Raw genomic sequence first — 22,038 nt, 5'->3', positions numbered from 1 at the left:
ATATTGTTTGCAATTTTTCTAAATGGAAAGTTTACAAAAAAAAAAAAAAAAAAAATCCAGAGGAAGAAAATCTACAGTAAAACATGCAAATTCTTTGTACTTTGGTTGCAAGACTGGTGATCAGGACAAAATTTGGGGGTACTTATGTGCTGTATTACCTGCACCACAAATCTGTGGGTGTGCTTAACTGAGAAAATTAAAAGTGTGCCTCTGTTGTTCCTATGGTGTGGTGAGAACCTTGCAAACACACTGACAACTGTTGTTTTCCATATTACAAAAATATTCAGATGTACAGAAAAGCAGCTCAAATATCCTAACATAATGTCAGTAAGGCCTGTTCTACATAACGAAGACCTACCGATACTAGATCACCCAAAATCACAATATAAAGGAAGAGGTGATGAATATAGTGAAGATCTTTGTGTTGCACACTTGGATGAACATCAACGTCAACAGATTTGGACTACTATCCAAAAAATTATAACCCATCACACTTAATTAAACAAGAAGAGTAGACTGACTTAGTTCATGATTTAAACTTATCTAAAGAGCAAGAACTCCTTGATTCTAAGTTAAAACAGTGTTAGTTATCTGAAGTTACTTGAAGCAGTAACTAAAATTACAGTATATCAAAACATCAAAAAAGTGATTTTAAAATCTTGACAGAAACATTACGGAAGACATGTTTCTGTAACGATATCATGTGGTCTTCTGAATGAACTGGGTATCGAACACAATCTTAAAGAATGGTAAACATTTACGAATGCCTCAAAATTAATTTTAAAAGTAGTTTTATATTAAGATAGAAATGCACTCTCATTTGTTTCTCTACTTCATGCTGTTGGCTTGAAATAAGCATATAAAAGTTTGTCCATTATCCTGAGTGCAATTAAGTACCACGACTTTCAAAAATGATGCATTTGAAACAAAGCTACAGAATATTGAACCAGCAACTTGGCTATCATTTAAAGCAGTTGTACATATATTTCTAGGTAGAAGGAAAGAAGATAATTATGAATATTTTGTGTCAACTTTACTGTAATGTTATAAAGATATGGATCGCGAAATGTCTTTTAAAAATTTTCCCCCTCGTCATTCCCATTATCAGTTTTTTTTTTTTTTTAAATTCGAAATTTGGGAGACGCAAGTAATGAGTAAGGAGAATGCTTTCATCAGTATATATCCATGATGGGAGATTACTGCTAATTTCTTAAGAGGGAAAGCAAAATGGATGATAACAAAAACTCTGAGTGGTAAACATAAGGAAATATAACATATGTAGTACATTATATATTTGATCAAAGTACGAATAAAATTCATTTTTAAGATAGCATATGTATTATTATATGATATTTAAAATTGGTCATCACTGCATTACTAAAATTTCCATATATGTTTCAATGGAAATGCAATGGAGACAAATTTTGTATTTTTAGAATAAGCATATTAATTTCTTTTAGAATCTGCAAATTTTGCTCCAGTGGTATGAAAAAAACTATAATAACAAAATCACTGACCTTTGTTTGTGCACGCAGAGAATCTTCCCACCTTGCTATTTCAGCCTCATATTGCTTCATGCAGTGTTCATATATTATTCTTTCTGTGAACTTGTCTCCAGGTGGCAGTGGTTTTTCTGGTTTATAATGATGAAACAACTGAAACCAGTCATTAAATGCATCATGGGCTTCCTATTTGAAATGAATTAAATATAAAATATGGAAGTGAAAAAAAATGAAATAAAATATAACAATAAAAAGTTATATGTTATGAAATTCAGGAGTCACTGTTAAACACATTCATTCAGCAACATTGAAGAATGAATAATTAATATACAGGGTGCCTCAAAAATACACAACATAACTTCAGGAATGAGTTCCTCATATGTAGACAACAAAAATATTTTATATCAACATAGTTCTGGAAATGCTTGGTTTCCGAGTTTTGAAGGTCTGTCTATGACACTTAACTGTTCACATCACCTTATAGTAATTGTTCAAAATGTCCACCTTCTGCCTGAATACAGGCCTCACATTGACATCGCATAGACTCACGAAGACGATGCCAAATTGGTGACAAGGCCTGTACCCGTTGCAGATGTTAAGGATACAGCTGGTGTTCTCGCAAGACTCTCCAAATAGTCAAACGTTGAACAGCCAGTTGCATTGCTATTCTGCGTGTGCTGATTCTAGGAGTGGCATGCACAACGTCCAAAATCTCCTCTACTTCAGGAGTCGTAGATCTTGGTCGTCCTCTGTCGGCAGCATGAGGTGTAAAGGTCCCATGTTCATAAAGGCGGCGATGGATACCTTCAAACGTTTTCCAGTATGGACATCTTCATTCTGGGAACCTTTCGTGGTACAAACGACGAGCCTCCAGAGCATTGCCGTCCTGCCAAATGGTACATAAAGTGCATACCCGCTTGCTCCTGATTTGTGTACATGGTTGGAATGGAAAACCACCAGATTCTGTCAGTACCTTGTGATGAAGGAAATCACCTGCGGGAGATAAGACATTCCGGTTAATAACTCGGGAACCAAGCATTTCTGGAACTATGTTGATATAAAATATTTTTATTGTCTACATATGAGGAACTCATTCCTGAAGTTATGCCGTGTATTTTTGAGACACCCTCTATAAATTCATATAAGAGTTTCAATGATGATCAAAAATATTTCAATTTTAGATGATCCTTGTTCTGGCTGCCCTTGTAAGGGTATGTAACCACCTCTTGGAAGTTTTCCACCATCACAAAAATTGATTAAATTAAATCTTGTGGAATGACTGTAAATAAATTTTCATTTATGCTAAGTAAGGTATACACAATACTAGAAACAATATAAATCATTGCAGAAAATGTGGTAAGGAGTCTTACAATGAGGTAAATCAAAAAGAGAAAAATAATATTTATATAGAGTTATGGAATCTAATATGAAAATGTATTAGTCCATAACAGAGTTATAGATCTGACTATTCACAGAGGGTAGACAAGAGGTGACACTTAATTTCCACATAATTTATGTATACCATGTTATAGGACAATGTAGATGGTTGATTTCTCCAGCAGTTATCTGGAATTGCTTCAACTTGAAGTTGACAAGGTTTATTAAGCTTTAATGATGTGATCTACTGAAAGGACAATATTTCCTGCAATGGGAGTACCTGTGTTGTTGGAAATGCTTGTATTTTATAATAAATGTTATACCGCAGAGACTACCTTGTTTTTAATAAGGCAGTCTCAGCAAAGCTCTGGATACTCCACAGAGGAGGGTTATTCTGACAGACATCATAACATTATTATACCTATGAACATTTTTGCATAGCTTGGTACCAAAATGTTCAGGGACTGACCATGAATTCTGAAACTGGAGGGTCACAGCAACATATGATTCACCTGTTTATCTGTAGCAGTCTGAATTTACAGTGGACTCTGTGACTTGCAAAGTTTGCTTGTCCACTGATGATAACCCTTGCTCTATAGCTGCCCTTCAACTTTAAAAACCAATGATTCATTCAATAGTGTGCATTTGTGATACCTAATCAGGAGTGATCGACATTCAACTACTCACGAAATTGTTAGTGTGAATCGATTTTAACACAAGATTTTGGAATGTGATGTGTTTCAGTCAAATTTGTGCACATGTCAGGATCTTCCTCAGTATACTGCTTTCGACACCACACTTTATTTCTTCCACCATTACTTGTTTTGAATCATGGATGTGTGGCTATAACCTAGAAACAAAGAACCAGTTTCAATGGAATACTGTCTTCTCCAAGGCCCAAAAAAGGAAGACAATCTTGATTAAATGTGAAGATCATGCTTATAACTTATTTTTACTCACATAGCATTCTTCATTATGAATTTGTTCAGCATGGTCAAACAGGGAACCAGGAATAATACCAAACAGTACTGTGGTGATAGTGTGGCTGTTTGGAGTATATGGCTGGCTTGTATCACAAGAACAACCTTGCATAGCCAGTACTTTCCATTCAAGAGCTTCTTGTGAAGCACTCCACCACTGTGATCCCCCCCACCCATCTCCAATACTCACCAGATTTATATCCCTGTGATTTGTTTTGTTTCCCAAGCTTAAAGCTACTTTGTAAGGTCACAGATTTGCAATGGCTGAGAAAATTATCCAGGATGGAATAGAGGAACTATTAGCAATTCCAAAAGAAGCCCATCAGAATACTTTAAAGAAGAAGAGGCATTGGAATCAATCTATGCAATCAAGGAAACTATTTTGAAGGAGATCCATCCAAATATCTGGTAAGCTTCATCATTACCCAAATAATTACTGTCCCCCAAATTTCTTGATCACCTCATATTTAGCCATTCAGCAATAAAAGGCAACTATTATGCAACATCCATTTAAGAGTCTAATGTTCATGCACTAGTTTCTGAAGTGAGGGAGTAGCAAAATTCATATTTTAGCAGCATACAAACTTATAACAATACTTTGTAAATATCAAGTGATCATTATAGCATCCATATTAGATGGATGCTGTAAAAAGTGAAAATTATATTCTGCTCTCCCATGTAAGCTATTAAATCTCCTATGCAGGCATTCTATGTGATCATTAAATCTCAGCTTCAGAACATAATACTTGCCAAGATCATGGTTAAACCAAAATGATGTGCTACTGCAACTAACAGGGAAACATAAGAAACTTCTGGTTTGTGAGGCAAACATTCTTATTCTTCAATAATGCAGTGAAGAAAGTAAGAGGATCAGTATTTAGTTCTAGAGATGGATTGTAATAGGCTGGGAATGGCTGTATTGCCATAAGCACTATAGTTTACTATATATAGTTTGATGTAATCTAGGTAAGAGATATCTATGCATGGTAATGAATGGCAAGTCTCCATATATATAATTAAAATAAGTTTAATTAGCAGCAGTATTCTGACGTATACAGCTAGGTTCTAGGTCCTTCAAATCCTAATACATTCATATGGCATTTTCTGAGGTATTAATACCTAGAAAATCACTCCAGGAGTATTACAAGTTGGGGTCTTGAGGTGGTACATTAAATTTCTGTTTAAAAAAGGTGAAAATTCCTGCGACTTCCATCACAAGCTCATCACAGTTTGTGGCAACTCTGCACTTTCTCTTGGCATAGTTCACAAATTTAAAGATAGTGTACAGTCTTTCAAAGATGAAATTGGCCAAGTAGACCAAGCTTATCATAAACATCATTTTTGGGAGGACAGGAACTAAACCAAAAGATTTCCTATGGAACTCAGTATTGATCCAGAAATGTAGTTGGAATAGCATTATACCAGTGGGCATAACATACTCTCTGAAGAAGATTTTTCAAGATATGACGAGCATTAGGTTTGGTGGTAGCAACTGTATACAGACAAAGAGACTATTTAGTAAAATAGGATGTGCTAATAAACCTTATGCTATGTAAACAACCCTAAGAGAAATAAACTGAGGTTATTTCTGGACTGCATCTCATATAAATATTGGTTCACAAAGTAGAGTTAGGGATATGGCTATTAAAATTCCTCTGATACTAACTTTAACTGAACGTCCCCAAGCATTTCCAAAAAAATTCAGTTGTTTCTTTGGTCATTGGGAGATGAAAAAAATTCACTCATAAACAAGGAAACAACTAAACCACTGTATTAAAATATATTTCAATCCAAACATTGCACATAAATATCTGGTACTTAGCTTTTTTCACTGACATACTTCTGATTAGCTTTCTACTTTTTCACCGATATACTTCTGATTAAGCTCGATTTTAACTGAATGTACAATTGGTGATATGCTTTACCGTCCATAAATATTTACAAGTAGTTACCTGGCTTATAAACTTTTAATAGGTAGAATATGTACAGATAAAGTAAGGTTGTTTAGCGGTATTGATACCCAGAATGGGCCCTGGGGGGAAAAGAGCCTTACCAGGTCCACTTTTCCTTCCTTCAAATCCTACTCTGTATGACTTACGGCCAGAAGCAAATATAATATCTCAAAAGACATGAAAAATGATATCTGAAAATTAAGGAATGACAACAGTACTGTAATTGAAAAAAAAAAAAAAAAAACCCCAACAAGGACAATGTGATACATTGATTACTTTTGTAAATCGTACAATTACAAAATACCTCATCTTCAGCAAAACACACACAGTCTTTACATAATAATTTAACATAAATCAGCTTTGTGCTAAACCAGATTTGTTCTTAACAAATTAAGGATGGAGGAGGAAAAAACAGCTTTCAGTCACCCATACAACGTATAGGTATTAGAAGCTTGCTTTTGCATCATATTTTTGACAACAACAAACTACACACTTGATATTTCTCTTCATTCTATAGTCTCATAAATCTGCCTTTTTTTTAGAACTCACATCATATCTGGTTAACTTATTAAATCCTGCTTAATTTATAAAAATTTTCTCATTTTTTGGGCCAACATGCCAATTAAGCTCTTTCATTGCCATTATTTCAGGTTACAAGGGCATTTTTTGATCTTAAATCACTGTACAGTAATGCAGATGTCAACCTTACATTAGACTGCGTGAGCATTAATCTATTAATGCAAGTGGTTTTAGACGAATAACTGATTATAATTAAATTTCCGGTCCTTTTTAATGCAATAATATGAATTATCCAATTGAGATTTCCCAAACTTTTTGTGAGGTTCAAGTCGTCAGTTATACTGTGTTCATTAACCAACTAATAAATAAATAAATAAATACTTATGTCAAGCATAAAAAAAAAAACCAACTCTGTCAAGTTTGTAACCCAACAGAGATATTTCCAAAGTAAATTCCAGTTGAGATCATCTTCTAATTTCCTTGCTTCACTCAAAAGAATAACAAAAATGGCTGTATATTCATATTATTAAACAAACTATTATTATTATTTTTTTATTTGTAAAAATAAAAGCTGTTTTCTGGATTCAATTGGAGTTGTTTGTTTCTTATACCACAGATGAGATCCATCCCAGGTAGTTAATGTTCAGCAAGATTAAAGTTCACCTGGAATTATAACATTACACAATTCTTGCTTATTTCTACAGTAATATAAAAATAGTAAACTCTTCTACAGGAAGAAATACCAAAACTTAAGCCCTTTAAATTCAACCCAGTTTTAAAAGCATTCTTCCACTATAGCTTTCTATATCATAACATCCATTTTTCGGTGGAAAGTCAATAACACATTCTAATGATGATGTAATGGAAACTTCGTGCTGAGCTATGTCATGCATTCAGTGTCTTCTCTAGTTGCAAGCAGCCATTTTGTTATTACTTTAAGTGCAGTGTGGTTTATATATCAAAATAACCAAGTAAACAGATGAACTAGGACTACATATAAACAAATAACTGTGAACAACAAAGGTAAGTAGCAAATTAGTAATAATATTTACATTTCTTTTTGTTTTCCTATTCCCAAAACTCAGAGACAATAACATGCTAACAACTAGATATATTAAACTTAACTAAGTACATACGTTACAAAAGTGTTAAAACCATTTAATCAGCAAATTGTTTTTCAATTTCCTTCCTTTACTTTTACCTTTAATTAACAAGATAGAGGTAGGAAAGATATACATAACATAATTATGTAAAATATTCTACAAGACTACCTACAGTCCTTATTAGGTAACAATAGTTTGAAGACTTGTACAAAATTAAATCCTGTAGATATTAAGCTTACAAGTTTGTTAATCATGACAAACAAATATTTTACGTTTCTCATTAAATATGTAAGAAGTGTGTTTGGGAATTTCTGCCCAATTAGCAGAACTATTCCTCACATATATTGAACAAAACATTTTGATGTTTTTTCCCTTGAATCAAGTCCTTCATCCATTTTGTTGATAATGCATTTTCAGTCAGCACACCTGATGGCACTGGTCCATTGTTCAACAGATTCAAATATTTATATAGTAGGTTACAGTACAGGACTCAACCAGAGAAAGCCATAAACTTATTATGCAGTATAAACTATTTTAATTTGTCCACAACAAGAAATAAGAGTCGCCCATTAACCAACATGTTTAGAAAACATCTAAATCTAGTAATGAACGTATTGCCCTTACACACATTTGTAAGGGCAATACAAGTAAAGAAGGCAATACTTTCTTTACTGTTCCCATCATGATCTCCATGCTAAAAAATTGCTTTTCTATAATCAGGTTCTCAATGCATTTGTTACATTTCTAATATATGTAACATGATCTTTATTCTGAAATTTCATATATTAGGAACAGTTTTATTGCACAAAAATATTCAGCCCACATGATTAATGACATAATTAATAATCTAAAAATACATTCTTGGCTAAATGCTAAGAGTATGAAGGAGATTGTCTATGCATGGGTACTGCACATGCATCATTTCTACTACCCAGGTAGTATATGAATGCATCGTTTAATTATATCTCATATTGTGAATCAACCTTCACAAGTGGCCGAGCTATTGCACTGTTTTGAATAAAAGTTGTTGTTACTTGGAGCGAGCATTAGCAACTAAGGCCATATTGCTCCGGGAATATGCGGTGGTCATTCTCTGACCTTTCCGCATCCGCCATATTTGGTGGTGATGGGCTCAAACCCCGGTCTAATCAAGAAGTGTGTGCTATGCACTGCTGCTCCTACCCACCTGGCTACGAAGGTGCCATGAACTACATCTGATATTACACATAGATGTAAGGTGGCTGAGTCGGAGTAAGTTTCTACAAAAATTTCGAAATTTGCTAAATGAAATCTGTTGATCAAAGGGGAGATGATTATCAACAGCTACAAGATACAGAGTGGTTGTGGGATTTGGCTTTTTTTTGGCAGATTTTACCAGTAAATTAAGTGATCTGAATTTAGAATTACAAGAAAAAAACAAAAATGTGGGTGACACGATTAGTAGTATTTCTGTATATAAATATTAATTTTTGGCAATGGTTAAGGATCTCAAAGAAAAAAAATTTTATCATTTTGCAAATATGCAAGATCATTCGCAAAAAAAAAAAAAACCTGTTACTGAATTTAATAGAGAGAAATATGTTTCTGAAATTGAGAAATTTGTGGATGATTTTGAAACCAGATTTTAAGACAGCTGAAGACATTGTTCAATATATTTCTTATCCATTTAATATCGACTTAGATACGAAACAAACTGCAGGGGAAAATATTACTTGAAAATGAAATTAATACATTGTGAAACGATACCTTCCTAAAAGCCAGATCATCAGAAAATGATGCTTGGAAATATTTTTGCTGAGAAAAGTAGCCAAATGAAGTGAAGTTTTAAAATTTTGGTTCCACATATGTGAATCGGCCTTTTTGTATTTGAAACAAACAAAGACAAAGAATCACTCTATTCTTACAGACTTTCATACAGAAGATTCTTTATGGTTGGCCTTAGTATTAGCATTTCCCCGATTTTGAAAGCTTGGCACATAACGTCGAGACACAAACTTCACATAAATTAAAAATTTAAATACACATGAATTTAAAATAAGAATTCTGAATTGTATTTAATTTTAAATTTATAAACATTTTTCAATACGTGTTGATTAACTTTTTTAACCATGTGCAATGAAATTCTTGAGATGGTGGATCGAGACACATTTTGAAGACAAAAAGTAGATCGCATCACAAATTAAGTTGGCTACCCCTGATGTAGAGTAACTCACTAATATGAAACACCAACTGTAATCCAAAAACAAGAGCCAATTGTCATTCTATAAAATGTCATATAATTAATTTTTTTTTAAATGATTTAACAAATATATAAAAGGTAATAATAAATAAAATGATATACTTACTAAAAATCCTTGGAAACACAAGTATTCCCTAACAGCATTTGCATCATCAGGTGACAGTTCTTTATTCATATACTATTAAAATAATTGGTTTATTAATTGTTTAGTTAAAATACAAAGTAAAAATAAAAAATACAATATAAAATACATATGATAAAAACAAATTACAGCGAAATCTATATTTTTAAAAAACTGGGGGGGGGGGGACTTTTCTTATAATAAATCAAGACTTTTACTAAAGGGTTAATTAACTAATCATAGATGCAAAATTATATTAACAAACTGATCATCATAAGTCCTCTGCCACATAGCTGATCCATGGGAGTCGGAACTGAATCGTATTTTCATTTCTGCCTACCTCTAGCCCTCTATTTCAGTCCATGATACTCATTATGCTTCTATCAGAGGGCTGATCAATTGAGTGTGTTGAGTAGGCTACTTTGGGGAGATTCAACAATCTCAGAAGTTGCTACAATTATATTTTTTCTTAAATGGGAAAAAGGAGTTACTTACATAGGCATTATTAAATACCTACATTAAATATGCAGACTGATTTCATAGCTGGAAAAACTTAACAATGGAAGAAGAAATTCAGTAATATTTAACCTAGAAATGTAATAATTTTTTTTTGCATACACAATAATATTTTTGGGTTGGCTAAAGGCAGTATAAAGTATTTCATGTGCTGCTCTATCAAACAATCCAACATTTTAGATTTTCCTTACAGCCTCTTGCTCATCATTTCCCCTTCAGTGACATCCATTAGCAAACTTCCCCCCCCCCCCAGTGTCTTAAATCAATTTGATTTTATTTTCCTTACAACTTTTCTCAGACTTCAATTTTCTTCTACCCTCAGTACTTCCCCATTTCTAACTTTGTCTGTTTAACCGTGTTCCTTCACACTTTCTCAGGAGCTTCAATTCTGATACCTCCCCTCCTCCTCCTTTAGTGCTCATGTTTCAGTCTCATAATAAAGCACACTACAAAAAAAAAAAAAAGCTGTTTACACTGAATGACAATATAGGTCAGTAATCAATTTAATACGAATATAAACACGAACCATGTTTAGTAGCCATGTGGGCTCAGATCAAGACCAACTCAAACAAGTGGTGCTACTGCACTCCTGTGTTAATGTTTTAGCAAATTAACCTTTTCCTTGTTTCAATATTCATTCTCTTGTAAAGATCTTCTTCTTGACTGCTTTCTAATAGTTCTAATTTCCTGATTACCTCCTCTGTCACTTGTTAGCAGGCTGCCATGATACCATAATTTATTCACTTGTAATATCTTCTTAGCATCCACTAATGCTGGTGTCCCCCAAGGTTCAGTTCTTTCCCCCACTCTTTTCCTCTTGTATATTAATGACCTTCTTCCATTGACTGGAAATCCTATCCATAGTTTTGCTGATGATAACACATTGCATTCCACTTTCCATTTTGAGAAACCTTGCCCTGCTCAATCAGTTTCAACTTCTCGAATATCCCCTACCAATTCCTTAAATGCCAATCAATCTCCACGTAATTCTGCAGTGAGGCAAAGACAACTTACTTGATTTCAATCCTTCTAAAACTCAGTCTTGTCTTATATCTCGCAAAAAGGATTCTTCTGCTCCAATGCTTATCTTTGGTGACACTCCAATTTCTAGGCAAAATGATATCTCTTTTGGGGATTACCCTGACTTCTAATCTCTCTTGGCACAAGCACATTACAAATATTGCTTCCTCCGCATCTAAAAAACTTGGTTTTCTCTTTCGCTCTTGGCGTTACTTTTCTTCCTAACAGCTGTTCACTCTGTACAAATTGCAAATCTGCCCTACCATGGAATATAGTTCCCATCTCTTGGGTGGTGCTCCCAAAACCTCTTTCAGGCTTCTAGATTCCATTCAGAAGAGGGCAGTTAGGTTAATTAATGACTCATCTCTAACAGTCTCTCCAATCGCTGTCTCATAGCCATACTGTTTCTGCTGCATGCCTTTTCTATAGATACTTCCATGGGCAATGTTCTTCCAAATTGGCTTTTATTATTCCCGCTCTCTCTTCCAAAGCAGTGCAAACATGTGCCACAACCAGTCAACATCCTTTTACTGTCCAACTTGAAACTCACAGAACCAACCTTTCTTCTTACTCTTTTATTCCTTCAACTTCCATTTTCAGGACAACCTACATTCACATGTATTTCCGGAAAATTGCATTTACAGAAGTTCAAGTGTAATGTCAACAAGTATCTTCTTTCATCTTCTCACCCTCTAAACCATGCACGGTACTAAGTACTATAGGTTTTAATACTTCTCGTGTTTGGGGTTTTCATAAAAAAAAACCAAACAAACAAACAAAAAAAAAGACACAGAAGTACTGGTTATTTGAATACTTAAGCCTTTCCCCCATAAAGACTTAAATTATTTCAAATAATCAGCACTTCCCTGAGCCTGTAATGAATTACAGAAGTACTTGTTATTGTTATTTGGTTTTTAGGAGCATTAGCAACTAAAGCCATATTGCTCCGGGAATATGCGGTGGTCATTCCCTTGACCTTTCCGCATCCTCGGTATTTGGTGGTGACGGGCTTGAACCCCGGTCTAATCAAGAAGTGTGTGCTATGCACTGCTGCTCCTTCCCACCTGGCTATGGAAGCACCCATATATAACAATTTGTATTGCATTATTTCAAAAACCAGTTGTATTGAGAGAAGGAAAGTGCTGTATGAAGTAGAGCAAGACCGAGGATATTTATTGTGAAGTTATTGAGCACATTATATGAGAGGTGTGCTATTTACAAAAATACTGATTTTTTTGATTGACCTATGCTATTTACAGAGAAAGAAAATATATTTTTCTTTTCCATTAAAGTGGTAGAATATGTTAGGATAAACTAAACTAGAAAAAAGAAATACACCTAGAATTTATGTTTATATTTTTTAAGTGTATCTTGCCTAGCTTTCTTGCATTTATATGGTCATGCAGACAGTCACTGAAAATTTTATAATCTGTGTGTAGGTTACAACAAGAAGTATGTAACTTACAATAAGAAGTGCCCCAAACTTACACACAGAGATTTATAATCTCTACGTGTAAATTTTGGGCACTTCTTTGTTTCAATACATATGCAAGAAACTGATTACTTCAATTCTGTTACTTGCATCTGCTCAACAAAACCTATAATAAAAAACTGTTTTATTCAATCTGTTGGGCCTCATAATTAAAAAAAAAAAAAAAATCCTTGAAGCACATTTCACAATACTGGTAGCATTAACAATTTCAACTTATTTATGCTCCATCATTATTTTCATATTTATTTTTCGAGCAAATTTAGTCACTTCCTTGGCTCCATTAACCTGTTGATCAGATGGTGTTGATTGATAAGTACCAACACCATATCTGATTAAATGCTATTGCTTTAAAAATTGCATAATATTTGGCATCACACTTGTGTTCTGTCTGGCTTAATGATTAAGTTTGCAGATGATACAAAGGTGGGCAGGGTGGGAAATGACAGTAATGAAGGTATGCCACTGCAACAAGATCTGGAAAAATTAGGCAGATGGGCCAAGAAATAATAATTAAAGTTTAACACTGGAAAATGAAAGGTACTGAAGATTGGTAGGTAATTCCAGAGTATCAAGATGTGTGGTACTACACTCACCATAATGGAAAATGAAAAACACCTGGCAGTAACTGAGCAGTGAAAACAAGCTGCCAGGCCAGCTCATGGGGTCATGGAGTCAATGATATACAGGAATTTTGCCATCAGGGATAATGGGAGTGATTATTCCATTGTATAAGGCAATGAATATGGCATACAGGCCTGGAGGTGTCATTTTAGGAAGGATGCGCAGCTGCTAGAACAGTCACAGATAAAGGCAATGAGATTGGTGGATGGATGGATGCAGAATAGATGTATGAAGTTTGCTTTCAGCTAATGGGCGGTTGATTGCTGGAATGAGCTTCCATTCGTTCTTGTGGAAGTGGATAGTTTGAATAAATTCAAGGAACTAGAGAAGCTATAGAGGGGGGATGGATAGGTGAAATGGTCCCCCCCCTAATTTTGGCAGATGCTGTATAAGCTGGCTTTCTGGTATCATTTTCCACTATTAATGCTAATCGGTTCCCCAAAACTCTAGAGGCAATAAGGAAGGATATATCTGAATTTATCCCTCTTTGGAACCTAAAAAAATTGGAAATTGTTTTAAATAGGAGTACAACAGATGTTAAAAAATGCATGATTGATCATCGGGACTGGAAAAAGTGTGCTAAAAGCACTATAAGGAGAAGTGTTATAACAGGTGAGTATTGCGTTAGTTTTATGACATTTTACGTGGCTTTAAACAGCATTTTGGTGAAAGTCTAATCATGTGTAATGGATACCACAGGTAATTTTAATGGAATGGTGAATCCCAAAGATTACCAGCAAGAAATTTCCAAGCCAATCTTAATATTCCATTAGCTGAACAAATCAGACAATTGTTTCCCAAATTCAGCTTTAATGTTAATTTTTTAATGGTAAATAAATTTTATGAATTTGGCGTTGGGCAAACATCAAAGACAGATATTGTTGGGATATCAGAGATGTGATGTCATGCAGATATAAGGAATGCAGAAATGGAATTTGGGAAGTACAACGTGTACAGGAAGGATAGACAGGACAGGAAGGGAGGAGGGGTTATGCTATTAGTTAAGAAACAAAATCTAAGGAAGTGCATCCAATTGATGTTGGTGGACAATGCAATGTTGAGTCTGTTTGGTGTGACATAAGCACTGGGAAAGGAAAAATGAGTAGGTGTGTGTTATAGGCCTAATGAATCTGATGAGTATAATGAACAATTGTGCAGAGAAGTAGGCCAGTAAATTAGAGTGTTAGCATTAGTATTAGTAGAGAGGCATATGATGCAAGAAAGCAAGCTTATGCAGCATCAGCCAAAAAAAAAAAAAAAAAACCCCACTCCCAATTTCACCCCTCTGTTCGTTTGAAATACCTGTCCAGCTGAGCCTTAAATTTATTTAGGCTATCAACTTCCACAACAAGGGATGGAAGTCTGTTCCACCAACCAACTAGCCGCTGGGTAAAGGCAAATTTCCGCACATCTACCCTACATCTGTCTTTCCTCAATTTGAATTTATGCCCTCTCAGTTGATTATTCTGAGCAAGAATCCCATTGGTATTGAGCATGCTCAAACCATTCAAGGCTTTATACACCTCTATCAGATCACCTCGCCGGTGCCTAGTCTCCAGACACTGTAATGTCTGGAGACTAGGCACAGTCTTGCAAAACTTAAGCCTTTCTTCGTAAGAGCAACCCTTTGTTCCATTCCTTTGTTGTCTTATAATGGGGGATTTTAATTTCCCAGAGATTGACTGGAATTTGCGGATTGGTCACTTGCACACTAGCAAGACTTTTGTGGATTTATTGGTTGACCGTTTTCTACAGTAAGATGTTCGAGAGGCAACCAGAGGGAGTAATACTCAAAGAGGTAACTACAATCAGGGGTAAAGGGAAGGGGTTTTGCTTTTGTAAAGGTGACTATGGTGGTCTGAGACAGTATTTAACTCGTATATGGTGGGACTAACTAATGATGTTACCAACAGCAAATTCAAAATGGGAAGCATTCAAAGAATTAATCTTGGAAGCTACTAAGCTTTTCATACCAACTAAGAAATACTGTTCAAGGTTTAGGCCTAAATGGATGTCAGATGAACTAATTAGACATGTGGCAGAGAAGAAAAATACATGGGATACATATAAATTAACATGTGAAACGAAGCCTATGACAGATATAAGCTGGTCCGTAACCAAGTTACAAAGGAAGAGCACCTTTGGATTCGGGGGTCCCCACGGACTGGAGATGTGCAAATGTATCACCAAGTCACAAAGGAGGATCTAAGGCTAACACGAGTACTTGCAGACCTATCAGTTTAACTACTTTTTGGGGAAAACAATGGAGTCACTGGTTAAAGAAGCACTATAGGATCATCTAGACAAGACTGCAGTTATAGTTCAGTATGGGTTTGTTAAGGGAAGTCTTGTCTGACCAATTTGATTGAATATTGTGATGTGCCACAAAGAACATCTAAGTTTGCAGCCAGCCTTTGCAACGATGCAAAGACTGGCAGGGTTGTTAATGATAGGGATGACAGTATGCTACTGCAACAGGATCTAGAAAAGTTGGGCAGATGAGCTGAGAGGTGACAACTGAAGTTTAAATTTGACAAATGCAAAGTATTGCATATGGTGCAGTAACCCCAGAGTAATTACCAATTGTGCTGTACTGCACTCTGGTTAATGGAGAATGAAAAAGACTTGGGGGTAATGTGCAATCAGATATGAAGTTTTCTGAGCAGTGAAGACAGGCTGCCAGGACAATATGCTACTGCAACAGGATCTAGAAAAGTTGGGCAGATGAGCTGAGAGGTGACAACTGAAGTTTAAATTTGACAAATGCAAAGTATTGCATATGGTGCAGTAACCCCAGAGTAATTTACCAATTGTGCTGTACTGCACTCTGGTTAATGGAGAATGAAAAAGACTTGGGGGTAATGTGCAATCAGATATGAAGTTTTCTGAGCAGTGAAGACAGGCTGCCAGGACAGCTAATGAGGTTTTGTTAATGATATACAGGAATTTTGCTAGCAGGGATAAGGATGTGATTATCTATTTGTATAATGCAAAGGTCAGGCCACACCTTGAGTGATGCATAAACATCTGTAAGCCTCATTTCAGGAAGGATGTAGAGTTGCTGGAACAAGTACAGAAAAGGGCAATGAGATTGGTGAGAGGAACAAGGGGTTGCTCTTACCAAGAAAGGCTTGTTCTGCAAATTACAGCAGCCGGAGACTAGCCACCTGCAAGGTGATCTGATTGAGATGATAACGCCTTAAATGGTTTGAGCAAGCGCAATGCTCATGTGATTCTCTCTCTCACTCATATTACGCACCTGGGATGGCATAAATTGAAACTGATGAAAGACAGTTGTGGATTAGATGTGCGGAAAGTTTAGCCAAGTGGGTGGTTGACTGCTGGAACAAACATCTATCAGGCATTGTGCGAGTTGATAACTTAAATAAATTCAAGGAAAAACTGGACAAACTTTTGGTGTGAGTAAATGGGTGAATTTTTTTTTTTTTGACTGATGTTATATAAGCTTGCTTTCTTACATCATATGCCTCTACTAATGCTAATGCTATTATAGGCAATGCTAATGTTATTACAGGTGTGTGATAGGCCACATCAGGGAGTTCATCAGTTATATATTAGTACAAAGTGTAATTGTATGAAATTTTGTGTGTGAATGTGGATGGAAATTATTTATTCAGTTTGTCAGTAATCTGTACAGAATATCAACAGTTACAACATTCATACAATGGATCTGAGTGGTTCATCCCTTTGTGTTGAAATTTTGAACAAACAGGTTAAGATATAAAATAAGAACATATAAATGAAGACCGATATTATGTAAAGTAAATTTAACATAACTGATTAATGTCGTCGAATAAACAATTAAACATAACATTAGACTGTGGTATTAGAGAAAATATGGAGAATTATCTTTTTCATATTTTCTATGGAAAAAAAAGGCAAAGGACTGGGAGTGTAATGGTTGTACCCATAAGGTGGGGTCCTGGCATTTCAGTAAGAATATATATAAAAACTGGTGCCGCCTGAAATCCCCACAGCCAGATTCCTGATGGCAAAAATTCCAACATACCAATTGTATTTAAAAAAACAAAACAAAGAGTCTATATCTCAGAAACTGCTTTTGCAATAAATTGTTTTTCATGTAATCAAAATGGCCACGGAAAACATTAAAATTTTATTTGAACACATGAAACATGTACATTGCAGTTATGCAAACAGCATATGATAAGGTTAATATTTTTATGTCACATTAATGAATAAACAACTCACACTTATATATATACTAATGAGCCAAAACATTATGACCAGCGAGTCACTGTGCTAATCGAAGCAACTGCAGGTGAACTGTGGTGCTTGTTTGTTTGTTTGTTATTTGGTTTTTAGGAGCATTAGCAACTAAGGCCATATTGCTCGGGGGATATGCGGTGGTCATTCCCCGACCTTTCTGCATCCTCCGTATTTGGTGGGCACGGGCTCGAACCCCGGTCTAATCAAGAAGCGTGTACTACACACTCACTGCTGTTCCTGCACACCTGGCTACGGAGGTGCCGAACTGCGGTGCACGTGGAGGTCAGGACACAGTATAAAAAACACCTGATACTGAGCTCCATTAATCAGTGCTACTCTTGTTCTTCAGATGGGAAAGGCAGTGGACTTAAGTGAGTTTGACAAAGGGAAATTGTAATGGCTAGGCGACTGGGTCAGAGCATATCCAAAATGGCATGGCTGGTGGGATGCTCATGGTCAGCTGTGGTTAGTACTTACCAAAAGTAGTCCAAGGAGGGGGAACCCACGAACTGCCGGTGAGCTGTGGTTATCCAACAGTCGAGATGAGCGAAGGTTCTCCTGGATGGCACGTGTCAACAGAAGGGCAACTGTGGCACAACTCACTGGCAATTGGAATGCTGGTGACAGGAGTAATATGTCACAACACGTAGTACATCGAACCCTGCTGAAAATAGGGCTGCGTAGCCACAGGCCGCTCCAAGTGCCCATGCTAACCATGGTTCACCAGCAACAGCGCCTACAATGGGCACGCGAGCATTGAAACTGGACCTTGAGTGATTGGAAAATCACGTTTCCTGTTGCACCATGAGGACAGCCGGGTACGCGTACATCATTTGTTTGTTTGTTATTTGGTTTTTAGGAGCATTAGCAACTAAGGCCATATTGCTCTGGGAATATGCGGTGGTCATTCCCTGACCTTTCCACATCCTCCGTATTTGGTGGTGACGGGCTCGAACCCCGGTCTTATCAAGAAGCATGTGCTACGCCTGCTGCTCCTTCCCACCTGGCTACGGAGGTGCCCGTGCATCATTTACCTGGGGAAGTGATGGCACCTGGATGCACCGTTGGACGAAAACAAGCTGGTGGTAGAGGTGGCACGCTTTGGGCAATGTTCTGCCGGGATACCCTGGGTCCAGTCATCCAAGTGCCAGGCACTCTGACGTCTACCACCTACCCAAACATCATTGCTGACCAAGTACACCTTTTCATGGCAAAGGTCTTCCACTCTGGCGATGCCGTATTTCAGCAGGATAATATGCCATGCCACACTGCCCAGATTGTTCAAGACTGATTCGCAGAACATGAGGAAGACCTCCAGGTATTGCCCTGGCCTCCAAATTCCCCAGACACCAACTCCATTGAGCAAATGTGGTTTGTGTTGGAACAGCAACTCCGATCTGCAGCGTCTCAACCACGGACCTTACAGGAGTTAAAGGATCTGCTGGTTACACGTTGGTACCAGATACCACAAGACACATTTAGAAATCTTGTAGCATCCTACAACTGCTAATTAAATGCAATACAATAAAGTAAAATTAAGTCGTTTTTATTTGCTGATCGTTTTTTTGTTTCTGTAACAGAAAACATGATCTTCAAATTGAGAAAGATGTTTTGATGAAAGATGTACAAGCTGTTTTGGCTGCATGTGGAGGACCAACATCATATTAGGTAGATGGTCATAATGTTTTGGCTCATCGGTGTGTGTGTTAGTATATATATATACACTAACAGTATACAATCAGTTCACAAAAATCGCTGACAATAATCACAGTTTAAAGATATCAAAATCACATTAAAATTTGCAAAAAAATCATACAAATTAAAGTCAAATGTTTAAGAATTATAATAATAAGAAGAAAATGGAATATGTTTTTTGGGGATATTTTTCCTGTTACCCCTTTCAAAATATCCTGCCATCGCCCATGGTCATGCCTAATGTACTTGTCAAAGAAATTTGTGTAAGTACAGCTAATAACAAATACCTGTATAATTACAGTTTTAGTTATGCTAATGATATTTATAACAAATGTTATGCAGCTGCCAAAATATATCACTCTAAATTTTCATATTCTGAAAGTATTCTTATTTCAAGTTTTTATCTTTAGCATTTGAACGCTGTACCTATTTATAATTATTGTTCAAATGCCCTAATTAAACACCAAAATTCAACCTGAAAAATTGCTAATTAAATGCAATATAATAAATTAAAATTAAGTCGTTTTTATTTGCTGATCGTTTTTTTGTTTCTGTAACAGAAAACATGATCTTCAAATTGAGAAAGATATTTGTCGTTGAAATATTTGTTATTTTTTATATTCTTTCTATACAATTAATCTAAAAAGGTAAATTTTTACTTACAAAAAAACTAATAAATATATTGAATTACAGCAGGCCCCCGTTATAATGCAGTTCGCTTTACGCTGATTCGCTATAACGCTGTTCATATATCACAACCCATATCTGACTATAATACTGTCACAGATCACTATAACGCTCATTTACAGGTTGCATTTTTGGCATATTTAATGAAATCGTTTCATTTGATGGAGTCGATAGCTTGAAAATGAATAGCAAAACAGCATTAAAATGTTTCCCACGCCAACTTGAGAAATTTTCCCACACTTAGTGAAATTTTCTCGCACGCTAATTTAATTGCAGTACAGTCACTTGTTACGTAGTTACGAGATCAACATTTTAAAAAATGATCAAGTATATTGCTTGTAATATTTGCATTGCATTTATTCGAAGTCTAGTCCATCACTCAGTACAGTATTAGATATCGTGCATAACGAACAGTTTACTCAAACATTGTATCGTAATTAATGCAACCAACGCAGTTACATTTTCGAAGAGTTAATAATGGTCGATAAGAATGAAAAAGCAACAACATCTGGGTGCAGTATGAAGACTATAAATGTAAGAAAAAGACTGAATTTGAAAATTAAATTAGACATTTTGAAGCAAATCGATTCCGGTCAAAGACAAGCGGATGTGTGCCATAATTTAGGACTTGCAAGTTTAACTGTAAGAACAATTATAAAACAAAATAAAGAATTAATTTTAGCAGCAGGAAAGATAGCTGTTCCACAGCAAGCAACTAGGGCTAGGCCGGCTATTAGGATTAAAATGGAAAGACTAACTAATTTTATTGAAGATAATATCCAATGCAGAATTCAGTTAAATTAAATATTATAAAAAGAGAGAGAGTGAGAGAGATTGGCCAATATAATTATCTGAAGAAAACTCACCTAAAAAAAAAAAAAAAAAAAAGTGGAACCATTTAAAACTAGTAAGAGCTGGTTGAATAGATTTAAAATCCAGGGAGAAGCCGCAACTTTCAAAAAAAGAACTTGTTAAAATTATTGAAAAGGGGTATTGTGTGTTATACTTCTCAACAAGTTTTTAACATAGATGAAGCAGGACTTTTGTGGAAACGAATGCCTAAAAGAAGTTTCATACTGAAAGAAGAAAAAAACATGCCAGGTTTCAAAGAGGCGAAGGATCGGTTGACATTGTTGGGTGGTAACGCTGCAGGGGATTTAAAATTAATACCCCTTTTAGTTTATTTGGAAGAGGGCCAAAGTTCAACCCAAAATCGATACATTTTTCATCATTAAATTTATCAATTAAATTCATGATTTTAATTGGAATTTTAAGTTTAATTTTGATACGTTAGTAGTTACCACATAATTATATAAGTATGTAATGCAGAATATTTTATATGTACAAATATCTGAATATTAAATATCTTGACCAACATTTGTGCATCTTTTCACTACCATTTATTATTGATTAGGAAATATCCTGTGGCACCAACCGCAACTCACAAATACATGTTACCTTATGGGAATGCGGTGCTCGCTTAGCACGGATTCACTTAGCACTGTTTTTACGGAACGAGTTCTCAGCGTTAAGTGGGGGGGTCACCTGTATATTCATATATTTTTACAATATAGTAGATACTGTTGGGATTCTGGGCTGTCAATTTTCGTCTGTTGGTATTTTGGGCCAGACTCATAAAAACATAAGAATACATCTGTTATAGCACTTTCATAGGGCCTGGCTGTAAAGAGCACCATAAACAACCCCCCCCCCCCACACAACTAGAAGTTAATATTTATTTTCATCAATATTTTGGTAGATATTGATTTTTTTAGCCTATTTTCCTAGTGTTTATGAAGCACTTCAATTTATAAGAGGAAAATCTTATGTAATGCACTGGGAGAACATATGAAATGGATCCAGACAGAAAAGGAAGGAAGTCCTGAAACGTCAATTAATTACAGCCTGAGATACGGTGCAGGGTTCATGTGAAAAAGAAAACAGAAGCAAAAGGAATACATCAGGA

The 22,038-nt window shown here is 35.6% G+C and overlaps 1 protein-coding gene across 1 annotated transcript in view; it reads right to left on the bottom strand.

Annotated features, from left to right (window-relative positions):
- The window catches only part of Nup107 (nuclear pore complex protein Nup107), a 446,410-nt gene that overhangs the window by 43,229 nt on the left and 381,143 nt on the right, over positions 1–22,038 (bottom strand). Inside the window, exons 22-23 of the mRNA XM_090373566.1 lie at positions 9,779–9,850; positions 1,518–1,688 (exon numbers count right to left, since the gene is read on the bottom strand). Of these exons, the coding sequence (XP_090229692.1) occupies positions 1,518–1,688; positions 9,779–9,850 (243 nt within the window). The remainder of the gene's footprint in view (positions 1–1,517; positions 1,689–9,778; positions 9,851–22,038) is intronic.

This window comes from Mastigoproctus giganteus, chromosome 5, assembly GCF_048544385.1.
Source record: "Mastigoproctus giganteus isolate SK-2022 chromosome 5, ASM4854438v1, whole genome shotgun sequence".
NCBI lineage: Eukaryota > Metazoa > Arthropoda > Arachnida > Uropygi > Thelyphonidae > Mastigoproctus > Mastigoproctus giganteus.
The sequence above is the reverse complement of the archived record's forward strand: the minus strand, read 5'-3'. Positions and strand labels throughout refer to the sequence as shown.